The sequence below is a fragment of the Gossypium raimondii genome, chromosome 6 (assembly GCF_025698545.1).
Source record: "Gossypium raimondii isolate GPD5lz chromosome 6, ASM2569854v1, whole genome shotgun sequence".
Taxonomy (NCBI): domain Eukaryota; kingdom Viridiplantae; phylum Streptophyta; class Magnoliopsida; order Malvales; family Malvaceae; genus Gossypium; species Gossypium raimondii.
In genome coordinates, this window is record NC_068570.1 from 17411212 (window position 1) to 17421433 (window position 10222).

The following is a 10222-nucleotide window of genomic DNA, read 5'->3' on the forward strand; positions in this document are numbered from 1 at the left end:
TTAAATTAATAGTGATTGACTTTTTAACTTTTACGATTTAGTCTTTTTGCTTAATTAACTATCGAAACATTAAAATCTCTTAACAAAACTTTAATACAACCTTAATAACACTCTGTAAATATTTATAAAAATATTTATGGCTTGGTTTATAGAAACCCCTTGACCTTAGGGTCTTACCACTTGAACTTAATTAATCATTCATATAACATAAATTATCATATCAAAAACCTTTTTAAAACCATAATTGACTTGTAAATATTAACTTGTCGGATTTGTGGCCTCGAAACCACTGTTTTCGACACCACTGAAAAATGGACTGTTACAACAGTTGATACACAATATTAATGAGAGTGGAGAAGGAGGAGAAAAGAAGTGGATTTTTTTGGAGAGCAGACCCCCCAAAGAGTGTTGTTGGAAATGCATTTGAGGGGGTTTTCGGGTCGGATATCGGGCTAACAGAGTGGGTCGAACTTCTGGTCGGGTTATGATATATTTTATTATAATTCTATAACAAGTTTCAATCCAAGGGTCGTTTAAACTTGATCTTAGAAGGATGCAATTTGTTTCAAGTACCATGATTACTTGATCTTGAAACGCTTTTAAATCTCCTTTTTTTCAATTGAACCAGATCGAAAGGTGGCTTTTTTTAGCAATGACTTTTGACTCATTTGCGGTTGAACTAGATTAGAAGGCAACTTTTCTTCAGAATTGATATGGTGTTTGTCAAGATTTCTTCAAAGAATTTCTGAATTTCTTCAGCTTATGAATGTGTGTAGAATGACTTGGAAGTAACCCCTTTTATAGTTCTAGTTTTTCAAGTAAAAGAAGTTCTTGTGTGGAATGTAACTTTTTTAGATGAAATGGTTCACAAAGCTTAAATTCTTTTATTTATTATTTATCACTTATTAATTTAATTAATTAAGGATAAAAGTAATCATTTAATATTATCACTTAATTATTTTAATTTAATTAGTGACAATATAAATTTTTGTTATTTATATTTTAATTGATTTAAATTAATTAAAGAAAAACAATTATAACATAGTATATGATGTCATTATTTTAACGCATAATAGTTTTAGCTTAACACGTTACGTTTTGTAATGATATTCGGAATGAGATAACTTTGAAGTGGACTAATGGTTCATTAAATTAGAGGCTAAACTCATGAAAGCGAGTTGGATTGGGCTCTCACACATTGAAGATTCTATTGTTTGGATTTATAATAAAAACGGTGAACATTCAGTTCATTGGTATAATTATTGTATCAAGATTTGATGACAGTAGAACTTTGGAAAACTCATGTTTCAATGGTCAAAGTGAACTACAATGCATCTTATTTACTGGCACTGGTTGCTCTGGAATTGCAGCAGTGGCAGGTTAGTGCACAAGTTTTTGCTCCTTTTGCTAGGGTGGGGAGAGCCATAACGTTGTGAAGTTATGTTTGAATCTGATAATGGTGATCTAATTTGGGGAAGGCAAGCTTAATATGTGGATGGATATCCAAAGTTCTGTTGGATCAGTGGTGGGGTCTTTTTGTCGTATTTTTGGGAGTGAGTTTGGATGAGCGGTGCGTTTATCTACGGTTAGTATAAAAACAACGGTGGCGGTGAGATTAGATACTATAGCGATACTGTAGCGTGACACAAAAAGTAATTTAAACGCACCGCACCGCACCCAATCGCCCATCCAAACCCACCCTGGGTGTTATAATAGCGTGACCGTTTGGATAGCCAGGATAGATTGGGTGAGCTCCCTCCGCAATCCCTTTTGTTTTGCTGCTTTACTTCTAATGATTTGTATTTAACCAAAAAGAAGTCAAAATCACCATCACTTTTTCTCCAACAAATTATCATGTTTCTTTTGTCATTTAACTGCATACAAAAAAAAAAACTTACTATCCTTACTATTTACATAACAAATACAAAAAAATTATATAAACCAAAACGGACGAGAATAATCTTATTTTAAATTAGAATAATAATTTATTAATATTTTAATGTGATAATAATAAAAGTAATATTAATTAATATGATAGTATATTAATGTGAAATTAATTAAGTTTGTTGTATTTTTAAAACTTCTACTTAAAAATTACATAATATATTATTAATTAATAAAATTATAAATCTATAAAATTATTAAATATAACTGGATAAATTGAAAATAATAAAAGTTTTTATTTAAATAAATATAATTTTGTAATAATTAATAATGTTATAATTAATAAAAATTAAATGTGTGAGATTAAAATTATATATATAAGAAGATAATATCAATATATTGGTAATCTATAAATTTATTTATTTATTAATAATATTTTCATTATCAATGTAATATTTATTATCATTTAATTAGACCATGGATCCATATTAAACCACTCTTATTATTTTAGATTAATTCTCACTTAATTAGTGTTATAGTTATATACCAATTAAAACTAATATTTACAACTACAAATATATGAATTAGCAAGTTATTTTCATTCAAAATAACATCTAAAGAATTATTAAAAAACCATATTTTAGCATTATTTAATTAGTTTTGTTTCCATCACCAGGTATTATTTTCATTATTATTTGAGATGTCTACTCAATAGTATTTACATAATTGTAAATGTTAAATATTAAAATAATGGTTCTTTCTATCCGAATAAGAAGTTATTTTATTATCAATTGTTTCTCAATTTTTTATTTTCATTACTTTTAAAATTATTTTATTCTCTAAATTATTTTTCAAGATTGATAGGCTTTTACTGTAAATTAAATAAATTACCATTTAATTAGCAAATAGATAATTTCATATAGAAAATTGACATGAAAATTAGAAAAAAAGTATAAATACGGTGATTATTAATTCATTTATTAAATTATATAAAAGAATTCATATATCAATCATTTATGAAATTAATGTGACTCAATTGGTAAAGTAGATATAATTATTATTTTGTTTAGATGAGATTATCCTAATACATTTTTAATGATAAAGAGTTAAAAGGAATAAGAATTGTCTTTGTTAGTAGAAATTCATTCTGAATTAATTTCTAACACAGTTTTAAATCATCCATAATAATTTTTTCAATGAATTTGGACGGACAATATATTTATTTATAATTAGTATAAAAATAATAATGACAATAATACACTAAATATATCGCATCGTACCACACTCAATTATCTATCTAAATTCACCAAGTACGTCAAGTTTATTTATATTTCTTTTTAAAGTTTTTGTTTCGTATATTTAAAAAATTTCAATTGCGATATTATTAATTATTAGTTTCATCAAAATAAGGAGTAAAATGGTTGCTGTTGTATTAGGTTGATCTGTTTCTACTAATTCCTAGGAGATTGAGCCGTAAATTAAGCCATCAAATCCACCGACCTTAATGCAACTTTACAGTCAAACCACGTAGGACTTGTTCCCATTCAAAGTTGCAACCCCAAAAAATAAAAAAAACAGCCCCTTTGAACTTTGAAGCTTTCAAAAAGAAATAAACTCGAGATTTTGAAAACAAAGAGGAAGAAATAGAAAAACCCAATAAGGAAACATCGTAGGAGAATTGGTGTTTTTGGATTCTTGTTTTTACCCAATATATATTTACATGCTTTTTCTCCTTTGATTTAACTCTTTTTCCTGATATGTATAATTTCTGGGATTTTTTATTTTCTAAACCGCCTTTGGATTAATCCCACATCGGAAGTGATTGGTTTTGAGTAATTGAGGGTTAAAGTGGTGGCTTTGGCCTTTGGGTGCTTTAAAGGCGACTTTTTCATAAATCTAGATTGAGGGTATTGAAGCTTTTTATCGTATGGATCTCATGGGAGAAGTATTTTATAGCTGAATTTTTTTTTTTTTTTTATCTTTGGATGTATCTTGTTTCTGTTGAAGGAAAGGATCGGCTTGTGAACCTGTCTGGCTTTGATTTGGATGTTCTCAGGCCATTGAAACTCCTACTACCCTTTGAAAAGAAATCGTTTTCGTTTTGTATCCCAAGAGATAGATGGGATAGAGAGTTCTTCAAGCTTCAAGGTGGGTAATTTGGAATTTGACAGATTCGTTGAATTGAGGAAGATATTGGTGATATTATTTGGTTTGAGACATTGGGTTTGGATTGTTTGGAGATGGGTTCTCCTCAAGGCTCCACATTGACAACAAATATGGCGGGGCTTGTTGATGGTTCAAGTGCACGGGCTGAGGTTTCCTTCATTGATTCTTTGCCTGTTTATGTCAAAGAGCTAATAGCTGGTGGTGCTGCTGGAGCTTTTGCTAAAACTACCATTGCACCTTTAGAACGGATTAAAATACTCTTGCAGGTGAGCTACCTGATATTTCCGTGTTGCTTGTATATATTAACATCAGTCATAGATGCTAACCCGAAATTGGTGTTTCTAATTTTAGCATTTTGCAATGCTCACATGTTTTGCTTGCTTTTAGGTTTTGTAAAGTTGTTACTTTCTAATTTTTGAGTAGTCCTCTTATAATCAAGTGATGATTTTGGCTGATGGATTTTTCCTGCAAAATGGGTTTTGGTTACAATGGTGTTAAGGGTTAGTTGTATGATATGTTACTACGGATGGTAAAAGATAGATATTGCCAAATCTACTGCCACTCAATCATTAGCATGATTTGCCTCGCTCCGCCATGGATGTTAAAATTTAAAAACCACTACCAACATCCATAACCATTCCGCTTCATCTCATTTGATATTTATTAGTTATTTCTCATAATGCTTTGCATTTAACACATATATCATTTACTTTTTTATACTTTTAAAAGTTTAAATATTATTTTAAAATATTGGGATAGAGCGGGCCATGCAAATACCAGAAATGCTTCATACCTGCCTATCGAGAAAAAAACTGTCTTGCCCCACCTCTAGTCTTCAAGTAAAAACCCTCTCCATTCGGGATGGGTTGGTCTGAAATTCAATGGGTGGTTCGGTTTTGCCATCCCTATCATGTTACTCTGGAGTTGGATGTTTGTCAAGATATGTTTACTTTGTTTCCCTTTTCATCCCTCTACCAGTATTTTCTGCTTCATGCACATTACTACTCACATTTTTTAATATGATTCTTTATCGTGCAGACAAGGACTGATGGTTTCCAATCTCTTGGGGTGTATCAATCCTTAAGGAAGGTACTAAAGCATGAAGGTGTTATGGGGTTTTATAAGTAAGTTCACAGATTATTTCACCATTTTCCTCTCTCTGCCCTCCCACAAAACCTAGACTAATTCATGACTGTTTATACCCGCAGAGGAAACGGAGCCAGTGTTATTCGGATCATTCCTTATGCAGCCTTGCATTTCATGACTTATGAGCAGTACCGAGGTTGGATGTTAGATAACTATTCTTTCTTGGGATCAGGACCTGTTGTAGATCTTTTAGCTGGTTCTGCTTCTGGAGGAACGGCAGTGTTGTGCACTTATCCCTTGGACTTGGCTCGTGCTAAACTTGCCTATCAGGTAAGTTCTCATAAGAATACCGTAGTTTATCATAAATATTGTTCAAATCAGTTTTTGAAAGTGAGTTTGATCTGGCTTGCTGATATTTACAATAAATTAATCTATCCTTTACACTAGTTTAATCAAATCTATTAAGGAAGATTTTTTGTAGTAGACCTGTGGCAGCAAAGAGTTTATTCTTTTGGAACAAATGCAACCATTCCCTGCCTCCTTGGATAAATCGGAATGAATAAAAGAAATGAATGTTCTTTACTCTAATTTTCTCATTAATTTTTATGATTTAACAGGTTGGTGACACTAGATCTAAATTCGGTTCTGGTATGAAAAGTTTATATCCTCGACCTGCATATAGTGGCGTAACAGATGTACTGACACGTGTTTACAGGGATGGGGGAATTCGTGGATTATATCGAGGTGTAGGTATGTAGGCTGTTGTTTTTAATGCTTCTTGTTACAACTTAAGAATAAATAGATTTGACAATGGCTCCTAGTTCTTTGCATTATTCTCATAATGGCATGTTCGTAGCTATTTTCCTGTCAAAAGTCAGTTTTCCATGATAATAGAGATTTTCATTAGTTCAACATGCAATCTTGAAATTCTTTTAATGTAGTTGCTTCATTTTGCTCGTACTTTCTCGCTAGATGTGCCTGGACTTGATGAAACTTTTTTCTTACATAGGTCCAACACTGGCTGGGATCCTCCCTTACGCTGGTTTAAAGTTCTACATCTATGAGGAAATAAAGACACGTGTTCCGGAAGAGCACCGAAAGTCCATTGTGATGAATCTTTCTTGTGGAGCAGTGGCTGGATTACTTGGGCAGACTTTCACGTACCCATTAGATGTTGTAAGGAGACAGATGCAGGTATTGTACAATACCAACTGTTACTTTCTAGGAAGTGTAATGGCTATTCTCTATTTTGTTAAAAAATTGGCATTTTGTTGTCTCGTTCATGTGTTATTATTAGCATGGAATCCATTTTGGGATGTTCTAAATGTTTTGAGGTACATGTGTACTGTGCTAAGTACTCTGTGTGTGTGTGAAAAAAACCTGGTTAAATAAACTGGTCTTGAAGTCGTCTGATTCAGCCCAATATATTTGCCATAGTGTCAACTTGATAATGTCAACATGATTGACGCATCCAGGAATGTAATTTTTGGAAATGTTGCCCTACAGGTTGGAACTCTTCAGTGTTCAACAATTCAAGGCGATGCAAGATATGGGAACACATACGAAGGGCTTACTAGTATTGTCCGTAATCAAGGATGGAGACAATTGTTTGCAGGCTTGAGCATAAATTACATTAAGGTATTTTATGTAGTACTCAACAATAATATTAAACATAGCTTCTAGTTTTATCCCCGTACCTGTTGAGAAACAATAAACCTTAGTACTTGTAGGATACAGATGGAGAGTTGTCTACAGTTCAGTTTGAGCTTTTTTTACGTAATTGCCAATTTCAGTTGCTAATTGTGTGTTACAATTTGGTTGTCAGATTGTTCCTTCAGTGGCAGTTGGATTCGCGGCATATGACATGATGAAGGTTTGGCTTCGGATTCCACCCCGACAGAAACTACAGGCAGAATCATCTGGATAAACAGAGATGGATTTGCAATGGGTTGCAACCAAAATCCGAAAGAACTTGGTGGTAGCATTATATGAACTAAGAAAAGTTTAGCAACCAAAAACTAGTTTCCTCAACTCATTGTGATTCTTTTTTTCTATTGTGATTGTTATGTTTTATTGTGGGATGCATATAAAATACCTTGTTTCTCAAAAAAATACATGCTTGGATTTTCATTATGGTTGGCTGGAGTACAGTTCTTGCATCACAATTAGAGTCACCGATGGGTTGCTGTGACATTAATGAAACAAACAAATTCAAAGACATGATTGACTTATCTTCTTAAAAGATGAAGAGCAAGAAATTCTGAAAGTATAACTAATTAATAAAACCTAAATTTACAACCTAAAACTATCTCTTCCAGCCCCATCAAGTATCAAATAAAAGAATTCTCATAAGAATCCCAATGGTTTTGACCAAAAAATGAGTGTAGATTGATGAAATCATGAAAACGTCTATGAGTAATTATAATAGATTAAGAATCCATTGTGTACTAGCGTGGCCGAAAACGAAGTTCCATCGACAACAGTACAAATATATTACAATTGTAGTCCCCCACCATCCCCACCATCCACAACTTGTTCTGCAGTTTCATGTAGAATAATTAGTCTCTTTCTCATAAAACATGCTTTCTTCGAACTGTTGCTTCTTAATTGTGTTCTCATAAACATCTTTGAAGGTCCCTTAAACCTCACTAAATTCACTTTTCTCCTCCCAGCTCAGCTCTTTCAGTGAAATGTGTAGATAACTCTATGCATGACTTGCCAAGTTTCAATTGTTTCAACGTTGTCCTTTTTCATATACCTTTCCATGTAATGGCAGTTCCTTTGGTAGTTCAAACTGCTTGCCTATTTATATGCTCTCTTTCCTAGTTTCACAAGTTGCATTCTTTGCAGGTTTTGTGAGCTTCAGGTGAAATCCTTGATTCCATTTCTGTGGTTTTTTATTTTCTTCTCAAATTCTAATATCACAGGTTTTAATCTGATGAACATGTTTGATATTTCTAATATCACAGGTTGGAGTTTATAAGGTGCATTATTTCTTTCTGTGACAATGAGAAACAAGAAAGTGCCCTATCAAACTGGCCACGGGCAAAAACAAGGGCTGCCAAGGTACTTCATTCAGCTGTCATAAAGCCTTTACTAAGTCCATAAAATGTGGCTCAGCATGCAAATTTGCATGCAAGCAGGAACAGCCAATGCGTTTCATACATCATATACTTGAAAATTACTTGCTGAAGGGTACTCCATTTTGCACTTACTTTATGAATTGAAGGTTGGATATTGGTGATGGCAAAGAACTATTAAGTGTCAAAGAACAGATTTACCAAGGCAGTCCATTGAATATCTAGGATCAGTGAGTCTACTTTACTTCTATCACTAATCAAACAAACCCATTCTAATCTACAATGTACTCTCATTTTCTTAACCATATATGTTTTCTCTTGCTTGCAAAAAGAAAGAGAAGCATTTGAATTGATTGTGGAAAGTGGAAAGCTTGTTTACAAGCAATCTGGAATAGTGGTTAACACTCAAGTTTCCTCTCCGCCCCGGTGAGGCTACAATAGCTGCTGGAAGATTGGCGGCTTCTCAAGGTGTTCTTGAGGTACATAATATATTGGCTTTGACTAAGATTCACAGTATTTCACAACATGAATAGTGCTAAAACCTCATTTTTCTTCTGCAGAAATGTGCTATAGATGATGACTACACCTCATACAAAGTTGGGGATGATGTTGGTGAGCCCTCAAATGATGCATGCATTACAACATTATTAAGTCTACAAAGCATGAATGCAAGCAATGTGGAAGCACCAGAACAAGTGAACCTATCTCCAAGAGCCACGCATGGTCAAATTGGAAACTCTGGTCCAATACCTTCACCAAGGCCAAGCCACATGGGACTCCCTAGCCCAAGGGTGGCAATTATGGGTATGCTGATAATCAAAGGGAGAAAAATCACCAAACAATCTTTGTTTTAGGCGCATAACCCTAAACTTATAGGCATGTATATCATAAGTTTAAAATTAAAAAGTAAAAACTTATTTTTTTTTTAAAATAAACTAATCTATTCTTTTTAACCACTTGTATGTTTAATCGCCACCAATTTTTTATTATATATTATTGTTATACTCCAGCACCCCGGCACTTCCAAAACACCATGATAATTCTAAGATGTTATATATTAACTGTAAATACAGTCATCTTTTCATTTGGAGGGAATGAACAATATACGATTTCACCATATATTAATTTTTAATTTTATATAAAATTTATTTATAAATACTTTATCCTTCCATCTATTATTCAATTATTATAAAAATTTTAATATAAATTTTTCTTACATCTCTATTATATGCATACTTGATTTAGGTCCATAAGGACTTATAATGATTAAATAATTAAAAATTATGAATAATTTAGTGGGACTTTCTATGCTTCATCATGGATCCATTCTAAACCATAAAATTAAAGAGATTTATGAAAAAAGCAAAAGAAGAGATGATAGGAGCCCACAACAATAATGGACGGCAGTTGTTATGCTGAAAAATGTAAAAGAGAAATGGGGCAGGCTTAAAATTATTGCCCCCCAATCCCAGGAAAACTACAGTTAAGACCCCGACACAGATTCATATAATGACGTCAACCTCTTATCCAATTCCCCATTTTTCCCTACAATCATAGATAATCTAATGAGAATTAGATGACTAATTTAATTCTAAGGCTTTTATTGATATCAGTTTATTATTTTTCTAAGTTTTGTGATATTCTTGAATCCAGCAGTGAATAGAAATTAGAAAAACAAATATCGAATTTAGTTCCTTGTGTTTTCATGATTAAAACACAAAGCTAGACATTAATATTTTATTTTATTTTTAATTACATGTATAAATCTTTGACTTATTTAAAATGAAAATCACCGAGTTAATTTTGTATGCAAATGTAAAATTAATTATTTTAACTTCACTTTTTAAATGATATCAAAAAATTTTAACTCATGATTTCTTTTAACATGTTAATAATTTTGTGAGTATTAAATTTGTATTACAAAATTATTTAGTTAAGTAGTAAATATAAGTATTGAATATAATTATATTGTTTGATAAAAGTAAATTTTATTTTTAAAGATTATT

At 32.1% G+C, this 10222-nt stretch overlaps 1 protein-coding gene across 1 annotated transcript; it reads left to right on the top strand.

Moving 5' to 3' along the window:
* Positions 1-3421: 3421 nt before the first annotated feature.
* LOC105773731 (mitochondrial carrier protein CoAc1) lies at positions 3422-7269 on the top strand. The gene is made up of 7 exons (XM_012595827.2): positions 3422-4316; positions 5089-5174; positions 5259-5466; positions 5754-5886; positions 6146-6330; positions 6643-6774; positions 6962-7269. The coding sequence occupies exons 1-7, from the start codon at positions 4125-4127 to the stop codon at positions 7061-7063; spliced, it is 1038 nt and encodes a 345-aa protein (XP_012451281.1). The 5' UTR covers positions 3422-4124; the 3' UTR covers positions 7064-7269.
* Positions 7270-10222: the final 2953 nt, after the last annotated feature.

Coding starts and splice junctions, on each gene's coding strand:
- LOC105773731 (XM_012595827.2), top strand. CDS start 4,125: ATGGGTTCTCCTCAAGGCTCCACATTGACAACAAATATGGCGGGGCTT. Junction 4,317..5,088: donor GGATTAAAATACTCTTGCAG/GTGAGCTACCTG, acceptor TTTATCGTGCAG/ACAAGGACTGATGGTTTCCA. Junction 5,175..5,258: donor GGTGTTATGGGGTTTTATAA/GTAAGTTCACAG, acceptor TTATACCCGCAG/AGGAAACGGAGCCAGTGTTA.